Source organism: Dendrobium catenatum, unplaced genomic scaffold (genome assembly GCF_001605985.2).
Source record: "Dendrobium catenatum unplaced genomic scaffold, ASM160598v2 fragScaff_scaffold_1391, whole genome shotgun sequence".
NCBI lineage: Eukaryota > Viridiplantae > Streptophyta > Magnoliopsida > Asparagales > Orchidaceae > Dendrobium > Dendrobium catenatum.
The window spans coordinates 242,192-264,086 of NW_021319853.1; the positions used below are offsets into that span (position 1 = coordinate 242,192).

Sequence of the window (21,895 nt, forward strand, 5' to 3'; positions counted from 1 at the left end):
ATTGTAGCACAAAATATGTATTATATATTTAATTACTTATATTTCACATAAATATAATATTTTGAATATTAATTTAATTGAATATGGATAGTATCTATAAAACAATTTTTAAAAATGCAAATTGGTTTACCCTAACCCAATATTCCACTATCGGAATCTCCGATCTCGCTCTGGCTCGCGCGAACACGGTTCAGTGCTTACCGCGGCGCAACTTCCGATTCGGGTGCCCTCGATCTCCAGAATTTCTCTGTCCCACTCCCGCCGCCCGTCGCTCGTCGCCCGTCGCTCGTCGCTCGTCGCCGCCGACCTTCTACATATTCTTTGTCTCCGTAGCATCTGGCGCCATAGTTTCTTTCGTCGCTCCGTACCGCATCTCTGAGTAAACCAGGATTTGCCCACTTTCTCTCATATTGTAGTCGGGCAGATAGAGATGAAAAACCTCAAGCTTTCTTCATTCATTTCGTTCGAACTTGGCTTGCAATCCGAAGAGGAAACTCTTCTTATTTCTGCTTTTGATATCGAGCACAACCGTCTGTTCTTCGCCTCGTCGGCCAACATCTTATACTTTTTTGAGCTTCCTTCGTCTCATGTAAGCAATATATCTCATAAAAACAATATTTTTTTGCCTTACCCTCTTTAATTATTCTAGTTATGGTCTTACGGAGCATAGGTAAAGACCATTTTTTAACTCCAATCTTAAACAAGTAAAATCGGTTCAGGAGATCTGCAGTTTTAGCCGTGCGTGCCTGAGATTGCTTGCTAACCAATTAATTTTTGTTGCTTATTAGCAGTTATTTGCTTATTATTTTTTACTGCAATATATTTACTTCTTATCATTGGCCTTGATGGCATATTACCTTTCTTAAATTATTTTCTTCTCCTAATTTCCGGTTTGGGGGTAGATTTTGTGCTCAGAAAATTGATATTTGTCATGGCAGACCATGAACTTGATATTTTGTTGTTATTATTTATCCAAACTCATTGCTTGACATTTTTTTTCCTTCAACCACATCTTTGTATTTATATTTTCAATTTTCATGCATCAGGAAGGTAAGTCATGGAACAAATCTCTCCTATCACCTCAAATTGCTCCAGTTACTCTAGAGCCTGGGGACTTCGTTACTGCTATGGATTACTTGATGGAGAAGGAGGCTTTGGTGCTTGGAACATCCGATGGATGTCTTATACTGCATACTGTGGATGACAGTACAACTGAAGTTGTTGGTAGAGTGGAAGGTGGTGTGAAATACATTGCAGGCAGTCCGGATGGAGCTCTTCTGGCCATAACTTCTGGAATAGGGAGATTACTTGTGATTACTAATGATTGGGAAGTTTTACATGAATTTGATCTCAACATAAAGGTGATGATTTAAGTAAGCAATCAATCTTAAGCCTTTCTGATAGTACTAATGCCTTGGGTCATGCTGAACTATTGCTATAATTTTCTCATAAAGGCGCTACTTTTATCTCTTAGGTGGAAGGGAATTGAAATTTTTAGGAGAATTTACATACATACCACTTTAATTCATGCTATTTACATATCTAACACCTAAAACTTTAATATTTCATAGTTAATACTCCCGTAAAACTTTAATATCAAATATATCACTCCTATATTTCATTCTTACCTCACATACCACCCTATAAACTTTAATATTTCATTTTATGCACTCATATTTATTATATGAATGCTAGGCATGTAATATTAAAGTTTTAGGTGTTGGATATGTAAATACTAAATAGCATGAAATACAGTGGTATATATGTAAATCCCTCAAATTTGTATCTTTATAAATTTACCTTTTTTTATTTAAATGAACCCAATCCGGTTTTCATTTTATATTTCTTGGGTGGCAGTCAAAATGACTTCATGTTTATGTCTTCAGCTACCTATGAACTATTTTATGCTGCAAAGCTCTTCTAATGCACTTATTTTACTTCCCTTGCCAATCACTATTTTATGCCGCAAAGCTCTTCTAATGCACTTATTTTACTTCCCTTGCCAATCAGCTAAATTCTATTTTTGTAAACTAGATTTGCCTACTTTTTACACAGCAAGCTCATTAATGCTGCTCATTTTTCCCTTCGCTATGCATTACTGATTACAGTAATATAAGTGGGAGCACTTGATTTTTGTATTGAGTACGTGGCTGCTTGTATATCAGATGCATGATATATATTTGTGCAGAGCATGCTTTGATATTTGAGATAACTTATACAATATAAGTTAGTTTATCTTAACTGTAAATTTTCTCGATCTATTACCAGAATAATGCCATAGGTGATGTAGATGGTTATCCTTACGAATTTTATGCCCCAATTTCTTGGAGAGGTGATGGGAAGTATTTTGCTACTCTTGGGGGACTTCATGAATGTTCATCGAAAAAGTTGAAGATTTGGGAGCGTGAATCCGGCATGTTACATTCTGAGACAGAAGCTAAGGCTTTTGTAGGAGAAGCTTTAGATTGGATGCCGAGCGGTGCCAAGTTGGCGACGGCATATAATTGCGAGATTGGAACTAACCCAATTATAGTTTTCTTTGAGAAGAATGGACTTGAACGGAATTCCTTATGCATAGATGAGCCAGCCAAAATCAACCTCATAAGATGGAATTGTAGTTCTGACCTCCTTGCTACCTCTGTCACATGTGCGCAGCATGATGCTATTAAAATTTGGTTTTTCGGGAACAACCATTGGTACTTGAAACAAGAAATAAGATACTCAAAGAGAGAAGGTGTGAAGTTCATGTGGAACCCGACAAAGCCAATGACTCTCATTTGTTGGACCCTCCATGGAAGAATTGCAACCTACAGTTTTGTGTGGATCACCGCTATAACAGCGAATTCAACTGCGTTGGTTGTTGATGGCACCAAACTATTAGTTTCTCCTCTGAATCTGTCCCTCATTCCACCTCCCATGTCTCTGTTCACCTTGAAATTTCCAACTGCCATTCAGGATGTTGCTTTCCTTTATAACAGCTCGAAGAACCATTTGGCTGCAAGCCTTGCAGATGGTAGTTTATGTATTATGGAGCTTCCAGGGATAGAATCCTGGGAGCATTTTGAGGACAAAGAATTTGTCATTGAAACTTCAAGGTTGGATTTCACACTGGGAACATTTGCACACATCATGTGGTTAGATTCTCACCTCTTACTTGGCATATCTTTCAACCAATATGGTTTGTTCTCAACACCTTCACAACATGAGAATGAGCTTCTTCATCAAAAATTGAACTGCTCTAAATATTCTTTGTTGGAGATTGAAGTTGTATGCTCAGAGGATTCTGTGCCTGAACTAGTAAACTCTTCTGGTTGGCATGCAATCCTCTCTAAAAGTTTGCCTCTAGAAGGGCCTGTTGTTGGCATTGTACCAAATCCTTGTAAAAAGGCATCAGCTTTTGTTCAGAATGACGGCGGGTCTATCTACGAGTATACGTCCAATGCCTCTCTACCAAGAAGACTACTACAACTTAGTGAGATTGACCCTATATGTGGATTTTCAGCATCTTGTCCCTGGATGAAAGCAGCTAGTGTTTGTGACAATGGCATGGTAAAGACTTTACTTTTCGGGCTTGACTACCAAGGTAAGCTACAGGTTGGTAAGAGGATATTATACAACAATTGCAGTAGCTTTACACTATATTCTAGTAGTTGTGGTGGTACCGAGCAAATTACACATCTTGTTCTCACTACCAAGCAGGATTTGCTATTCATTGTTAGCATTGAAGATATTTTACATGGAAAAAAGGAAATGAAAATTGAAGACTTCAATAATTTGCAGAATAAACAAGATAACGATAGAGACTTTGTTAATATGTGGGAGAAGGGTGCAAAATTGATTGGAACCCTGCACGGAGATGAAGCTGCTGTCATCTTACAAGCTAATCGGGGCAGCTTAGAATGTATTTATCCCAGAAAACTGGTCCTTGTTTCAATAATTAATGCATTAACGCAGAAACGCTTCAAAGATGCATTGTCTATGGTGAGGAGGCACAGGATAGATTTTAATTTCATTATTGACTGCTTTGGCTGGCAAACATTTGTAAAATCAGCTGCAGAGTTTGTTAATCAAGTTGATAATCTTGCTTATGTCACGGAATTTGTTTCTTCAATAAAAGGTGGAAATGTCATGGATAGTTTGTATAAAGATTACATTTCTTTGTCAATACTTGATGAAACATCCAATGCAAAAATGGAAAGCTCTATTTCTATAGCAGATGGAAAAGTAAATTCTGTTTTGCGGGCAATACGAAAAGCCCTTGAAGAACAAGTAAAAGAAAGTCCAGCTAGAGAGCTCTGTATATTGACAACTTTAGCTCGCAACGAGCCACCAGCTTTAGATGAAGCACTTAAGAGAATAAAATCTATCCGTGAAATGGAAGTATTGGGTGTCCATGATGCTAAATGGATATCATACCCTTCTGCTGAAGAATCCTTGAAGCATCTGTTATGGTTAGCATATCCTGAAGCTGTCTTTGAAACTGCTTTGGGCCTTTATGACCTAAACCTTGCTGCCATTGTTGCATTGAACTCTCAAAAAGATCCTAAAGAATTTCTTCCCTATCTCAAAGAACTGGAAAATTTGCCGCCTGTTATCATGAGGTATACAATTGATCTGAGGTTGCAAAGGTATGAGAGTGCACTGAAACATATATTTTCAGCTGGTGAAGGCCATTATGAAGAATGCTTAAATCTCATGAAGAATAATCCACAACTTTTTCCACTTGGCCTTCAACTGTTCGCCAAAAATGTAAAGAGAAGAGAAGTCTTAGAGGCATGGGGTGATCATCTTCATAATGAAAAATGCTTTGAAGATGCTGCTTCTGCTTATTTGTGCTGTTCTTCTCATCAGAAGGCCTTGAAAGCTTGTAGGAGTTGTGGTGACTGGAAAGGTGTGCTCACAGTAGCTGCACTTATTGGCCTGTGTGAAGCAGATGTTATTCTACTGGCAAACGAACTTATTGAAGAATTTCAAGCACTAGGTAAGCCAGCTGAGGCTGCAAGGATTGCATTGGAGTATTGTAAAGATGTTGGTCGATGCGTCGGGTATTACATAGTGGCTCGAGAATGGGAAGAGGCTCTTAGAATCACTCATATGCATCAAAGGGAGGATTTAAAATCTCATGTTCAAGATGCAGCTTTGGAATGTGCGAGTTCGTTAATGTCTGACTATAGGGAGGCACTCGAAAAAGTTGGGAAGTACTTAGCTCGCTACCTAGCTGTACGCCAGAGAAGGATACTACTTTCTGCTAAAATTCAATCTGAAGGCAGATCAACAGAAATTTCAGATTATGATAGTGTTTCTGAAATTAGCAGCAATTTCAGTGAGATGAGTGCATACACCACAAGGTATTTCATCTTTCTTGTAGTTGAATTCCCATGCTTTGTACCAAGTAGCTTCTTGAAAATCTGTTTTACTGATTTGACATGCCAATCAACTATTTGAATTATAAAGTTTCTTTGCTGCTGTTAATCTATCATCCAAAAACTTGGCTGTTGGCAGGACTGCTAAAGATTCAGTTACTTCGACCGCCTCCACGACCCTTAGGAAGGCACGAGAAATACGACGCAAAGAAAGTAAGGGAGGAAAAATTCGCGCTGGAAGGTCGGTATTAAACAGGCTGGAGTTTCCACATTGACATGCATATTTGTTGAGATTTTTGTTTTGTATTCTTCTTTTTCTTAAATTGATGACGATTTAGGCTTCGTTTGGGACGGATTTTTTATTGATTCTTAAAGCAGTTTTTAGTACAAAAATAATTTTTTGTACTAAGAAGCGGCTTTAAGAAGCACAGAAAGAAAGCTGTCCCAAATAAAACCTTATTCATAAATGCATAAAATTAAGTTCAAAAGGTTTTTTACTCATCATTTTTTTTGCTGCGTTTGGTTTTGATGATTGCTTTTTTGGCTTATAAATATATGGAAAATGGCAGCCCTGGAGAGGAGATGGCACTGATTGAGCATTTGAAAGGCATGGCTCTTACTGAAGGCGCTATTCGGGAGCTTAAATCGTTACTGTTAGCTCTTTTGATGCTGGGAAAGGATGAAATTGCTCGCCAGCTTCAGTGTTCAGGAGATAACTTCCAGTTGTCTCAATATTCGGCTGTTAAACTTGCAGAAGATACGATGTCTACTGACAAGATAGATGAAAGCACACATACTTTGAACAACTATGTTGAACAAGCAAGAGGATCATGGCATTCGAAAGCCCATTCTTGGCATGTCAAAGTATTGACTCCTCCTTAGCAGGTAGAAAGTGATTGGATCTCTGTCCTATTTATTCAAAGTGATTTGGTGTTTCTGTTGCTGAAGGTAGGAATTGTAATACTTAACTGCATAATGGTTAGCAGCATAAATTAATATTTTATAGTCAAATTCTGTAGTTTGTACTACCAGGAAAAATTTTGATGAATTAGAGACTCATTTGTTTTTTTTTTTTTTTTTTTGTATTATGAACTCGTCTAATTTAGGCAAAATTTGTGTATGATGCCATACGGCTTGCCCATCCCACTAAGACTTCGTTTGATGTGATACAGCTTCTTAATTTTTGTACTAAAAAATTACTTTAAGAATCAGTAAAAAACCACAAATCAACCGGAATACGCCATGTAACCGCTTGATCGGTATCGCAACTCAGTATTGCTGACATGGCACATTCTAATTGGTCTCTGGACAATATTTTGCGTCCAATCTCCACACAGAATAATTTTTCATTCCGCACCTCCTCTGCCATGACAACATTCCTGCAGTTATGATGCTGCTGTGACGCTTTCACAATGAAATCACCTCTTTCATGTCCTAGTTTTTTTTTTCATTTTTATTCCAATTAAATGCAAAAAAAACTTAAATTTCAGTTATGGTTTATTTATTTTATATTAATGTAACCCTTGAATTTCCTGTTATTGAGTTTGCATTGTAAAAAAATCAGATTGATTCCCATGATGCATGAATCCTCTTTTTTGTTTCGATATGATTGTTTGTTCTTACTACTGCCATTTTTTTTTTTTTTGATGTGATTGGAAATAAACAAATTTGCTGTATAAGGATTTGAAAATTTGGAATTCGCCTTTTATTTTGTGAAATTATCACGAAACCAAGTTGTGGAGGCTAGATGTGAAAAAATTATTAGGTCCTCCCACCTGACGTAGAGATGCGTCCTCTCATAGCTAAAATCGCACTAAAAACGAGAAATACCAAGCAAATACCGAGCAATACCAAACAATAACAACGAATATCATCATGTGAAGACCAATACCAAGTTATACCGAGCAATACAAAAAAATACCTAGTTTCTCCTAGAAAAAACTCGGTATGTTTTTGCATAACTCGGTATTGCTCGATATAGCTCGGTATTGGTCTTCACATGATGATATTCCTCGTTATTACCAAATAATACCTAGCAATACCGAGCAAAAATCGAGTTTTTTGGCAATAAGAGGACACATCTCTACGTTAGGTGGTAGGACCTAATAATTTTTCCTAGATGGGGGATCAAGCTGGACCTCTAATGCAATTAATGCAGCTCTAGTTTAGGTCAAGTGAGCTTGTGCTTTGGTCGAGCCAACTCATATTCAACCTTCTTTTCTCGGAACATCGATTAAAATTAGTTTAGGAGATTTACTAATTAGTTTTCTGATCATAATTAGTATAAGATGGTTATTAAAAACCCAGTTAAATTTTTAATATTTATAAGATGCTAGTATAAAATATTTGTGGAATAATCGAGGCATCATCATGTGACATTTATGTTAAGGATTAACATTAATTTTATATATACTTCTTATAATTGATAATTTTAATTAGCGAGTTTCATCTTAAATCATTTAAACATAGAATAATTAAAAAAAAAGACTTAATATAGATTAAAAAAGATAAATACAAAATATTTAAGAATAAATTTGTATGCACTGAAGCATGAATTAAATAATTCTTAAGAAATAATTATCTCTCCGAGCTTCATATCTTCTTCATGTGGAAACTAAGCTTTTAGTGGATCTGTGAATCAAGCAACTACCAAACTCTGATACTTCATGAGAGCTGATGAAGTGTCATCATAAATGAAGCTCAGCGAATTTATAATGTCAAAATAAACATCATCATTTATGAGTCATGAGAGAAGTTGCAGCCAAACCAAAAAGAGTTAGAGAGAAAACCACAAAGCATAGCTACAAGAAAAGCAACACATTCGCTCTCCAAAACAAGAAAACCAGGTGAGAAAATATACCACAATGGAATTGTGGAGAGAGCAAGCATTCTAAATATTCTTCAATACTGGACTTCCAGATGCCCCTTTAACTCGATTTAATGAAACTTCTGCACTGCCTTTTCATAAAGATTACCTGAAAAATAGATCAAAATGGGTTATTTAGTTCTGCACTGCCTCTTAATAAAGAGTACCTAATGTACAGAGAGTTGGCCCTATTATAGATCATGATGCGGTGCATCTCATTGTCACGGCGGGTGTCAAAGCCTTAGTGACACGTCATTTTATTTGCTTCCTATTTTTTATTATTAACTAGTTTATTTACATGAGGTGTTGGAGCAGCTTTCTGTTAGGATGCTTCCTGCTCCATTCTCTTAGCTTTTCCTTATTTAGTTACTGGTACCGTGGCCTTTCTTTTAGGCAGTCTTTGTTTTAGTAAGTTGCCAGTTTTTGCTCTTGGCCACTGGCTTTATCTTCTCCGTTGGAGGATGAAGAAGTTAGTTGATTAAATACATTTTCAGGCAAAAGCCTTTTTATTGTTCTTGCCTTCATTGTTATTTTTCTGTGAACCTGCTTCTTCCAAAGCATATCTTATCATCTAGTATCAGAGCCGGAGGCTCGGATAGATGGTATCAGAGCATCTCTCAGAGTCGGAGGCTCGGAGAGATGGCAGAGTCCAACAAGCGTGTGACGAGCGAGGAGGACCGAAGTCTGGAGGCACTTTGGGCTGCGCACACTGGTATGGAGAAAAGATTGGATGACATGGCCGCAGCAATAGACAGGATCGCCGCAGTCTTACGCCGAGAACCGCCAGTCATTAGAACAGGGGAACTACCGATACGTGGGGGAAGACCAGCTCCACCTGTGGGAACGCAAGCAATTGGGCACCGTGGATTTCCGGTTAGAGGTCGGAGAAGAGCCACATTGCTCCCGGAGCTATCCGAATCCGATGAAGAACGAGATAGTTTCATTCCAAATGGGTTTTTAGATTCGGACGTAGACCTGGGTGAGCGGAGACATCACCGGCATTTGGGCCGTGATCGAAACAATGGTGAGTTTCGTGTGAAACTCGATATCCCTTTTTTCGACGGACGATTGCACATAGAGGATTATCTTGATTGGGAACGATCCGTGGAAAACTTTTTTGACTACATGGAAATTGAAATCGAAAAACAAGTCAAGTATGTTGCTTGTCGGCTCAAGGGAGGGGCGAGTGCTTGGTGGTCGCAATTGCTACAAACTCGTCGAAGAGAGAGGCGGGGTCCTGTCCGCAACTGGATGCGTATGAAACAACTATTGTGGGGACATTTCCTTCCCACAGATTACGAACAGATGCTTTATTTAAAATATCAACATTGCGTACAAGGGCAACGATCTGTTAGTGAATACACGGAGGAGCTTTACTGTCTGTCTCTGTCGGCACGCAATGATTTAAACGAGACTACAAACCAGCTGGTAGCTCGTTACATCGGGGGATTGAAATACAGCATCCGGGACAAGCTGGAGTTAAATTTCGTTTGGTCCTTGTCTCAAGCTGTAAACTTTGCACTCAAGGCCGAAATCCAGTTGACACGGCAGCTGAGGAGCCATTCAAACAGACGAACATTCGTAGACATTGGAGCGGAAAGTCCAAGACCACCTGGAACAGCCATCCGGAAGTCGCCACTAAAGACAGATGGTAGTGGGTTAGCTAACCCGAGCAAGTCAATTACGGATCCAAAAGCTCCAATAAGGCCGAAAGCTCCTTTTAGAGAAAATATGTACCCTCGGCCACAAGGCCTCAAATGTTTCAGGTGTTTTCAACCTGGACATAAGTCTAATGAATGCCCGAATCGACAGCAGCTGCAGTTACTCGAAGGAGAGGAAGATGTTTATCCAGGTCAATTGGAGGACGGATTCAATATCGAAGTCGAGAATGTGGTAGGAGATGAAGGTGAACCGTTAGTATGCGTCCTGGAGAAACTTCTGTTGGCGCCGAGACAACAAGGTAATTCCCAGTGCCATGCTATTTTTAGAACCAAGTGTACCATCTCCGGGAAAGTGTGCGACCTCCTCGTCGATAGCGGGTGCACCGAAAATGTAGTCTCCCGGGCAGTTGTTTAAGCATTACAACTAAAGACTACGAAAAATCCACATCCTTACAAGATAGGTTGGGTAAAGAAAGGAATGGAAATCATGGTGTCGGAAATGTGCCGAATACAATTCTCCATTGGTAAGCACTATTCGTGCGAGGTGCTGTGTGACGTAGTGGAAATGGACGTATGCCACTTGATACTTGGTCGTCCTTGGCAATTTGATGTGGGTGCCTTATATGATGGAAGAGCTAATACTTATTCGCTGGATTGGAAGGGAAAACGACTCCGATTGCTACCGCATTCGAATGGGCAAAAAGATAGTTCAGAGACCATCCGACCCGTGCTACATTTGGTCACAGGCAACAGTCTGTTGTCAAGCTGGAAGGAAGACACCCAATTATTTTCTCTAATCATCACGGAAGCTGTTCCAGACGGCGTGACTAGTAAAGATCACAATTCAATTGCAGCCTTGCTTGAACAGTTTCGGGATCTCCTAGTTGAAACACCATCGACATCCTTACCGCCCTTGAGAGCGCTATAACATCAGATAGATTTTGTGCCCGGATCTACACTCCCTAACTTACCACATCATAGGTTGAGCTCGAAAGAACATCAGACTTTGCAACATTTAATGGATGAACTGCTGAAGAACAATTTAATCCAGCCCAGTCTAAGTCCGTGTGCGGTTCCGGCCCAATTAGTTCCCAAGAAAGATGGCAGTTGGCAACTATGCATTGACAGCCGCGCGATTAACAAAATTACTGTCAAATTCCGTTTTCCAGTGCCACAGGTAGAAGAACTGTTGGAAAAGCTGACCGGCGCCACTATTTTCTCTAAGCTGGATCTTCGCAGCGGGTATCATCAAATTCGGATCCGGCCTGGAGACGAGTGGAAGACGGCGTTCAAAACCCGCCATGGGATGTATGAATGGAAGGTGATGCCGTTCGGGCTGTGCAATGCTCCGTCCACATTTATGCGGTTGATGAACGAAGTCTTGAAGCCTTTCCTCAATATTTCGTGCGTCGCATACTTCGACGATATTCTCGTTTTCATTGCATCTCTGGAGGAACACCGGACACACTTGACGACCATATTCACGGCCCTTCGACACAATCACTTATAATTGAATCCAAGTAAGTGTGTTTTCGCCGTCCATGAAGTTAAATTTCTTGGTTTTATTGTATCTGCCGCAGGAGTAAAAGTAGACAACCGGAAGGTGGAGGCTATCCGAAATTGGCCAACTCCAAAATCATTTACTGATGTTCGGAGTTTTCATGGGTTGGCTAATTTTTATCAGCGATTCATCAAGAATTTCAGCACTATAATGGCGCCGATCACCAACTGTTTGAAGCTAAAACAATTTCATTGGGGAGGAGAACAAATAGATAGCTTCGAAAACATCAAGATGGCATTATCTTCCGCTCCGGTGTTGACTTTGCCCAACTTTGATAAACCCTTTCAGGTTGACACTGATGCCTCCGGTGTGGGCATCGGAGCCGTCTTGAGCCAGGAACACAAACCGGTGGAGTTTTTTAGTGAGAAGTTGTGTCCATCTAGGCAAAAATGGAGTGTGTATGAACAAGAGCTCTACGCGGTGATTCGGGCACTCAAACAGTGGGAACCTTATCTTCTGCACCAAGAATTCATTCTTTGTAGTGATCACCGCGCACTCCAATTAATCAACCAGCAAAAGCACATAAATAGAATGCATGCTCGATGGGTTTTATTTCTGCAGAGATTCTCCTTCGTATTACAACACAAGTCCGGAGCACAGAATAAAGTCGCCGACGCCCTCAGCAAACGGCATGCACTCATTGCACAGCTCCAGATCGAGATCACGGGAGTAGAATGCTTAAAGGATTTGTACTCAACCGATGGTGACTTTGCAAAAATCTGGGATGAGTGTTCGGGTGGTGACACTATTAAAGACTTCTCCATTCGTCATGGATTCTTATTTCACCAAAACCAGCTTTGTATTCCAGATTCATCGTGGAGACCGCAACTCATCAAGGAGGTTCATTGCGGTGAACTTGCGGCACATGTGGGGAGAAATAACACTTACCTACAGGTTATAGCTGAAATGTAGATTCTTTTGGACGCATTTGCATCGAGATGTCATGAGGTTCGTCGAGAGGTGCCCCATTTGCCAAAGCTATAAGACCGGCGGACAACTCAGCGGATTATACTTACCATTACCCACGCCGGACACTATTTGGGAAGATTTGAGTCTCGATTTTGTACTGGGATTACCCCTTACTCGTCGCGGTCACGACTTGATCATGGTCGTTGTTGATTGATTTTCCAAAATGGCTCACTTCGTGCCATGTAAGAAGACTTTTGATGCCTTGAACGTCGCTCGTATTTTCTTCGCCGAAATTGTGCGACTACATGGCGTCCCGCGGAGCTTGACTTCTGATCGTGATGTCAAACTTGTTAGCAACTTCTGGAAAGAATTATGGAGGAGATTACACACGAACATCAAGCTCAGCTCCGCTTATCATCCACAGACAGACGGACAGACTGAAGTTGTGAATTGAACTCTAGGGAATCTCCTTCGATGCTTGGTCCAAGATCATCCAAAACTGTGGGATGATTTGTTGGGGCAAGCCGAATTCGCCTACAACAGTATGACTAACCGATCTACTGGAAAGAGTCCCTTCAGTGTGGTCTATACGAAACTCCCGAACCACACCGTGGATGTCGCCGTGATCCCGAAATGCATCAGCCAACCCGCCGCAGATTTCGCTGCTCAATTTGCAAAGATGATCCAGGAAGTGAAGGAGAAGCTCACTAACTCTAATTTAAAGTATAAAGAAGCGACTGATAGGAATCGCCGAGTTCGTGCTTTCAAGCCGGGTGATCTGGTTATGATTCGTATCCGGAGGGAACAGTTTCCGGCCAATACCTATTCAAAACTGAGCCCTCGAAAGATCGGACCATTTGCTGTGCTTAAACAGATAAATCCCAATGCGTACGTGATTGATTTACCTAAGCACTACAATACTTCCAGCACATTCAATATCGGTGATCTCACGGTTTATCATCCACCTGATGCAGCCCCGACTAATCTTTCATCCACGGATTTAGATTCTTCTGTTAGCGGGGGAGAATAATGCGGTGCATCTCATTGTCACGGCGGGTGTCAAAGCCTTAGTGACACGTCATTTTATTTGCTTCCTGTTTTTTATTATTAACCAGTTTATTTACATGAGGTGATGGAGCAGCTTTCCGTTAGGATGCTTCTTGCTCCATTCTCTTAGCTTTTCCTTATTTAGTTACTGGTACCGTGGCCTTTCTTTTAGGCAATCTTTGTTTTAGTAAGTTGCCAGTTTTTGCTCTTGGCCACTGGCTTTATGTTCTCCGTTGGAGGATGAAGAAGTTAGTTGATGAAATACATTTTCAGGCAAAAGCCTTTCTATTGTTCTTGCCTTCATTGTTATTTTTCTGTGAACCTGCTTCTTCCAAAGCATACCTATTGAACTTTGGAAGAAGCAGGTTCACAGAAAAATAACAATAAAGGCAAGAATAATAAAAAGACTTTTGCCTGAAAATGTATTTCATCAACTAACTTCTTCATCCTCCAACGGAGAAGATAAAGCCAGTGGCCAAGAGCAAAAACTGACAACTTACTAAAACAAAGGCTGCCTAAAAGAAAGGCCACGGTACCAGTAACTAAATAAGGAAAAGCTAAGAGAATGGAGCAGGAAGCATCCTAACGGAAAGCTGCTCCATCACCTCATGTAAATAAACTAGTTAATAATAAAAAACAGGAAGCAAATAAAATGACGTGTCACTAAGGCTTTGACACCCGCCGTGACAATGAGATGCACCGCATCAGATCACCAGTTGTTGAAGAATTGAAAAATAATACGTCTCAAATTATAAGTCAAAAGCGCCATGCCAAAATGAGTGGACTGATAGATCATTCAAAGGCATCATCATCATTAAGTCTTATCCCTTAAATTTCAAAAACAACATAATCATTAGCATTATGACAAAAATTGAGGATCAACTTTATGAATAGTCTTATCATATTTTTTAATGCTACATGAAGCGTTAACTCTTTTGTACAAATCGTTCATTAAAATCTTTTTTCCATGTTACCCATAGTTTACACATTTTCTTCCAAACTTTGCATTAATTGTCTACCAGTTTTATTGGTGCAAAAGATAATTTGAAATGATGGTTTCAATTAGACAATGCTAACGTCCATAATATGCATGATAGTGGTTGCCCTAACAAGTGAATTATCATGCTTGTTCTCAACACCCACATAACAACAGGACAAAAATATCTTATAACAGTATTAGAGCCGCTTATTATGTTGGGCCCCTATTTTATTTTGTAACTCAAATATCACCTAACCTTGTCGGAAAAAACCGTCATAACTAGTAAATATGCCAATTCTGTAAACGAAATAAACTCTCAATTACAAAAGAGATATTTCTTATTTCTTATTGCCCTTCAATTAACCACTAAGGTCGGTCATTGAGTGACCCTCCTAGGCCTTTGCACAATAGAACTTCACATGCCCGCATAGAGATGGTTGTAAAAGCATCAATAGAAACTCCTAGGCTAAAAAAAATGATAGGTTTAGGATATTCACAAAAAAATTTTAACACTCAAAATAAACAATTGAAACAACAAAATGAAGAAATATTAACTAAACTAATTAATATAAATGTAGATCAATGAAGAATTCACACAATGTAAAACCAATGAAGCTTACAAAGACGTGCAATGGTTCTTATTAATCCTGCAACTAATCAAGATATCATCAAAACAAATAAAGGTGCTAATAGGCAAGGAAGATGTCAATAAATGAACAAACCAAATCATTCAAAGTCCTTTTAATGCGCTTGAACCATTGATAAGACAAAAAGGCGTAGCCAACCACTATTCAATCTATCCTTTGTTTTTTAAAAGTAGTATTCTACTCGCTACCCCTCCTCGCACATTCATATTTGCCGATTAACACTTCAAAGATCAACAATATTAAAGATTATTGGACTAACAAACATACCATAAGCTTAGGTATATGAACATGTGCTTGATGGTAATATAATAGATGACTTTACCATAAATACATACACCAACTTCTTCTTCTTTTTTTTTCTCTCAAAAAAAAAAAACACCAACTCCTATTTTTGACATAAGGTTTAAGCTCTATCTCTAATTAAGTTTCTCTTGTGCAATCAAGCCATATATCTTTTAAAATCAAAATATCAACAACAACAACATCAAGCCTTTGTCCCACTACGTGGGGTCGGCTACATGAATCCTCTTTCTCCATTTTGTCTTGTTAAAAGTTAAGTTCTCGTTTAAATCTAATACATAAATATCATTTCTAATATTTTCTAACCAAGTCTTTTTAGGTCTACCTCTACTTTTTTTAACATAAGTCAAATCTAATACCTCTACTTTCCTAACAAATAGATTTATAACAAATTATTTTCCATATAGAGTTGGTAGCTCATAAATCAAATGATTAGGACAAAATAACTAAAATGAAGATCAAATCTAACTATCATCCATAAGAAAGATAAAATATCAAACAAGAAGGTCTTGAAATTCTATATTTTGTAAAGCATAAGCAAACTTTACAACAATCACACATTGAAACAAAATGTCTACTCCATACATGGAGAAGTTCCTTCAATTCCTTAATAGAGATGTTATTTATGTCCTTTGGCTTGGAGGGATTCAGTATAATCTTCATGTATTAATGTTTGAAAACACAAACATTGGTTCAATCAAAGTTAATCACATCCAGATAATATAATGAAGATCTACCAAGGACCTATAAAAGACCTATAGTTAAGACTTAAGATATATCTTACTAGACATAGGTGAAGGCTAAATATTTTCTTAGTAACTTGCATAATGAGTTATGAAGTTATCCACCCAAAGCTCTTATATGATTATTAATGAGACACAAGTTTAAATTACATTCTTTCTTACCCTCATTAGAAACTATATGCATATAAATTCCCATTAAATTTAATGAGCTCACATTATTTTTCTAACTCTAACCAAATATGAAAATTAGTTTGTATGCCAATAAACAATAACCTTAAGTGTGCTAGGAGACAATAAATGAGATTTAAATAGAGACTCTTCAGGCTTCCTCAATTTCACCATAACTCACGATCAATCTCATCCTCATGGGCTTCACTAGTACCCTCTTCGTTTAACCCAACGAGGAATCCTCAATCAAAGATTCCAAAGCATAATGGCCATCTTGCTTAGAACTTGATGCCCAAAATAAAAATATATCCTTAAGATCCTTTGAAATAGAAACTAAGTTTTATATTCTTGATACATAGTCTTGATTCTTGAATTATAATTTTCACAACATGTTTCGAAAGATATAATACATGCACACACAACAAAGCACCATCTTGAAAATAAGAATAAAGTCAGATCCTAAAATAAGAAATTGGTAAGAGATTCTTTTGACTTTAGAAATCTATTATCAACAAGCATAACCTAATTTGAACCTTTCAACTAGAGATTGTAAGTGGCTATGGTCATACTAAAATCTCATAATTTTGGTGATGGCCTAACATCAATACCTTGACGAAGGCTAGACTAATAGCTAGACATGTTTATCAGCAAGTCTATCAATATTTCTTATTTTGTTATTTTTGACATTTTAGTATTTTGCATTACACTTTATGTGATTTCTCTTATTAAGATACATTTGTCTTTACCTTGTTTGTTTCAAGATCTTCAGTTGTTATAACTAAGAGACATATTACAGATACTCTTCCATAAGAAATATATATCAAAATTTTAAGCCAAATTTCTTTCTATTCTCTTCTATGCATTTAACTTGATTTCATTGAACTAAAGGTAGCCTTGATAATTATATATTAATAAGAGTTAACAAGGATTATAGAACGAAGAGGTGGAATCTTTCTTGCCTTTAACCTAAGTATATGGCTGATCTAGCTTAGTCGTGCAATCATCGAATTCCTATAAACTACAAAATAGCTATCACATTTTCTGTCTCGTGCAACTCACATCGTATATTTTATCTAATTAATCACACAATAGAAAAGAGTGGAAGTTATTTTCACTTCAATCTTTTGTTTTTGGGGAATTGGCAATAAAATTTGTAAATAAAGAGCAAACATCTTTTTGGAGGACCACCGAGCATAGATTTTTCCAACTATGACAAATATGTAAAACAATTTTACTTCAAAAAAAAAAAAAAACATTTGACGCATTACTAAGGCAAACTCCAAAAGTCACTTAACCAATATTAAACGTCGGAGGCTAATTAACATATTAAAGAGCATAAGAAAAACATGCTAAAAGTGATGAGCTACATCGCAACCCTCATTGTCTTTAAAGAATCATCATCGAGAGCAGCCAATCCCCCGAAATAATGTAGCTAGGATGAAGTATTTTACAAAGAATGCAATCTAACAAATAAGATAAATGGAATCAGATTCAAATTCAACTATATAAAGAACCCACCTTGCATCATAGAAAGACCAAAGCAATATAATAAATTCCATACCACATGTTACCTTTACTTTGAAGACGATCCAGAAGTGAAAAAATTCCGATGAAGAACCCTTCCATTCCGGTTGCCACTCGAATCCTTCAAATCTCCGATCAAATCCTTCAACCCTGAACTACCACCCCTTGGTTCTGCCTCTTCCTTCTCATCTCCTTCCACCTTCCCAGTCTTTCCTTTCTTTTCCGGCAACCTCTCAAAGTGATTCCCGTACACATATTCCGCATTGAACCCATCCTCTTCGTCGAACATCATTATATGGCCGTGCCACTCCCAGACCTTGTAGTTACCATCAGCCTCTTCGTGAGCCCCGACGCAGATGTTGTGCTCGCCGACGGCGACGGATTGACCAGAGTTAGCTTTAAGCGCCTCCTCGGCGTTGCCTGCACGGATAATTCGAATGATCTCCCTCTCAAGCTTCGCTTCCTCCTTCGCGATATTGCGACGACGACGACTATCATCGGAAAGGTCGCTGGCGTCGTTGGCGTCGTTGGAGTCGTCATCGGAGAGAGGAAAATGTTCGTCGGAGAGTTGGGGGAAAAGGTCTCGGAAGAGAGAATTAGGAGAATCATCAGATGATGGAGAGCGGAGGTGTAGCCGGTTCATGAGGCTTTGCATGAGGAGATGATCCATGGGCGAGGAAGGAGGGAACGAGTAGGGTTTGTTGGCCATTTTGTTTCTTGTTCTCTGCGGGGAGGGGTTAGGGTTTATTGGCTTTTAGAGATGACTGATGGAAGTTGGGAGAGAATTTTTTGGTGATGGAAGCTAACTGGGCCGGAGGATTGGAGGGGCCCATCTGCTGGTATTATAGGCTCATTCATAGCCACCGAATATTTAAATATTGGAAGGCCCATCATTTGGTTTATATGCTTTTCGAGTATCTCAAAATTTCACCTCAAAATAAAATTAAGCATTTAAATATTTTTTTTCTTAGTCAAAATATTTTATTTGCATATCTAATTTAGTTGGTCGAGGGATTTGACCCTAACCTCTTGTTTGTTTGTATGATTAAATGTATTTATAATTGAATATTTATTTATTTTTAAAGAGAAGTATTTTATCATTTGAAATTGATCAAAATTTTGTATGCTATTACTAGGGGTGTCAATAATGGACCCGACCCGAAAGCCCGATCCAAAAAATTCGACCAAAAAATTTTGGATTTGGTTTGACCCGAGCCGGCAGCGGGTCTGGAAAATCGACCAGTTTGCAAAACCTGGTAGGATTTGGGTTGACCTTAAAACCCGGAAATGGCTCGGAATGACCCGAAAAAACTTGTTTGCTTGCTCTGATCGCCCATGCTTGTGTTGCATGCCCCGCCTGTCCCGGATGCCCGCGTTGCATTGCATCGCAACGAGTCGCTATAGCGTCTGCCCGTCTGCTTATTGTCGCGTCGTCGCCTGCACCGTTGTTGTTGCCCAACTCACAACCGCTGCCAGCTCCCGCTACCGGAGAACCAAACCGCGCGCGTGAGTTATGGGAAATCAAAATAAATGAATAAGGTTTAAGACTTACGTGTCGGGTTAGGTTGACCTGAACCCGAAGCAGCTCATGTTCAAGTCCAGAAAAATCGACCCGTTTGTAAAAACAGGTCAGGTTCGAGTAGACCTGAATAAAACCGGGTCAGCTCTGGTTCAACACGAACTCAACCTATGACCCGAAATTGACACACCTAGCTATTATTAAAAAATGGTCTATGATTTATCCATTTAAAAAATCATAAGAAAATAATTATTTATATCATAACACCTTATAATCATGTCTTAAATTCTTTGAAAATAATCCATGAATCTAAGATGATAAAATTAAGGAACCTTCTTCTAATCTTGTGTGCCAGTCATTAATGGTGTAATCAAGCATATCACTTTTGAGATTGCCAAAAGCTTGTAAATGTATGATACAAATTTTATTTTATAAAATCATACTGATATTTGGTTCTGCTATATATTATAGTATATCGCAATTAATTTTAGAGGATTTACCTATATATCACTAGAATTTATAGGATTTATATATTTAATAAATTAATTTCATTATTTACATATACAACATTCAAAATTTCAAATAGCATAAAAATTAGAACTCCCCTCACCCCCTCTCATAATGCATCACCGATGATGAGGAAAATGTTAGTGGTGACAAAATCAAATAAAATGGCGGGGTTTCGGGAGGGAATGAGAGATGGTAGAAGCTATGGGTAGAGATTGAGATGACGATGGGATAACGAAAGGTCAAATGAATTGAAGACGAAGTGGTGAAAGTTGTGCATTGTATATTATGTCACTCCTGTCATTGGTGGAAGCTCCATCCTTAGAAGGAAAAGTACGAGATCATGTTACGGGTATAAGTGAGTTAAGCCGAATCATGAGTCTCTTGAGCTTGACTCGATAAATGGCTCATGAACCAAGTGCAATGAGCTATTGAGCTATGCTTGAACAAGCTCTAACTCGACAAGTTTGCGTGCCAGCTGACATGTTTAAAAAATATGAATGTAAAATGCATTTAAGATAAATTAGTATTCAAGATTTTTAAGTACAAATTTGTTACAAATGTTTATAAATTACACTCACTTCTTTATATTAAGGGGTTGTTTGATTTGTTGCAAAAGAGGAGTAAAGTATTCAAAATGTAGGGGTTTTAAAGCCTTTTAGGAATGTTGCGTTGGTTTGAAGTAAAATGATTGCAGAGTAAAAATTTGAAGTAAAAGGAATTCAATCTCTAGTTCAAATCCACTGTATTTGAAATTCCACCGATTTGTATGATTTCCAAATACACTGGAAACTCGCCGTCGCCAGTCGTTGGCCACCCATATCCATTGTCGGCTACCTTTGTCGATTATCGCTGGTGTCCTCCTAACCACCAATAGCTGCCGCCTTCTGCAATACACCGCATGTGATACCCCATAATCTAATTTGGAAGTAGCCTTTTATCTTTTAATATATAACAACAATAATTACCTAATGTCTTTTATCAATATAAATACCAATAAAAAAAAATTATCAATCAAAATATAATTATATATTTGTGTTCATTTCCGAAAAATCATATAAACTACACACTTTCTATACAATCATGTCACAACAACAACAAAAAATATTTGATTGGGTCAAAATATGTTTTATTACAATCTACCACCTTAAAAAATATTTTCCTCCACTTTTCTTTTAAGAATTTAGACATAAAATCGATATAAAAAAATTTGTACTATTAAAACTCATATCGAAATTCGTTGAAAAAAACATAATCATGCAGTTCATTCTATCACATGACATTCAATTATTTATGCAAAATAATACACCTTAATCTGCCAAGACTACATGACTAACAATCAATTTCTATAGCTCAAATACCAAGTTTGTGATGCCCTATAATATAATTTAAAAGAATTATTCTTTTATCTTTTAATATATTATAACTAAATTTACTTAATTTATTTTATCAATATAAATAACAGCAAAAATAAACCTATCAATCAAAATATTAATATATACACATGTATGCATTTATAAAAATCGTGTATAGTACTCTAAATATATACAATCATATCACAACTACTCTAAAAAAATATTTCATTGAGTCAAAATATGGATTATTACACCACCACCTTCTGCAAGACACCGCTGACCACTGTCGGTCACCTAAACACCACCGCCCCCCTCCTACCACCGTCGGTTGCACCTACCTCCATCATTTTGAACTTTACATTCAATTTGTTTCAAGCCAAACCAAAAAAAATATAAAGCATGCATTTATTTTATACTCATTCAAATAACTCCAAAGTATTTCAAATACACTATAATTCTTCCACACTATACTCCATTTTTAACAAACCAAACAACTCCTAAGTAATTTTTCATTAATTTTATTTTAATTTCACAAAATTCACAATTTTTTTTACAATAATTGCAAGAAACAATAAATATTTTCTCTCTTTCATAATAAAAGAGCAAGCTCATGAGCCAACTCGAACTTGGTTAATTAATCAAGTTCTAGCAAAAGCCTGTGTGACTTGAGCTCGGCTCGAATCTTTTACACCTCTATATCTCATCTCGACCTTCACAATTTTACCTTTGTGGTTGAGGGTTTCATT

At 38.0% G+C, this 21,895-nt stretch overlaps 2 protein-coding genes across 4 annotated transcripts; one reads left to right on the top strand and one right to left on the bottom strand.

Annotated features, from left to right (window-relative positions):
• The first annotated feature begins 279 nt into the window (after nt 1-279).
• Nucleotides 280-6,437, top strand: LOC110098332 (elongator complex protein 1). Its single transcript, XM_020825142.2, has 5 exons — nt 280-589; nt 1,047-1,361; nt 2,269-5,348; nt 5,503-5,604; nt 5,933-6,437. Exons 1-5 carry the CDS (start codon nt 431-433, stop codon nt 6,243-6,245), a joined length of 3,969 nt encoding a protein of 1,322 aa, XP_020680801.1. The 5' UTR covers nt 280-430; the 3' UTR covers nt 6,246-6,437.
• Nucleotides 6,438-8,053: 1,616 nt separating this feature from the next.
• LOC110098334 lies at nt 8,054-18,548 on the bottom strand. 3 transcript variants are annotated; one of them, XM_020825145.2, is made up of 2 exons: nt 17,806-18,548; nt 8,054-8,338 (listed from the first exon to the last, which is right to left on the bottom strand). In XM_020825145.2, exon 1 carries the CDS (start codon nt 18,475-18,477, stop codon nt 17,818-17,820), a length of 660 nt encoding a protein of 219 aa, XP_020680804.1. In that variant the 5' UTR covers nt 18,478-18,548; the 3' UTR covers nt 8,054-8,338; nt 17,806-17,817. The 3 variants fall into 3 exon arrangements, with proteins under 3 accessions (XP_020680804.1, XP_020680803.1, XP_028555606.1); XM_020825144.2 differs by having other exon boundaries at nt 17,816-18,547; XM_028699773.1 differs by lacking the exon at nt 8,054-8,338 and adding an exon at nt 14,409-14,852 and having other exon boundaries at nt 17,816-18,548.
• Between the last annotated feature and the right edge of the window lie 3,347 nt (nt 18,549-21,895).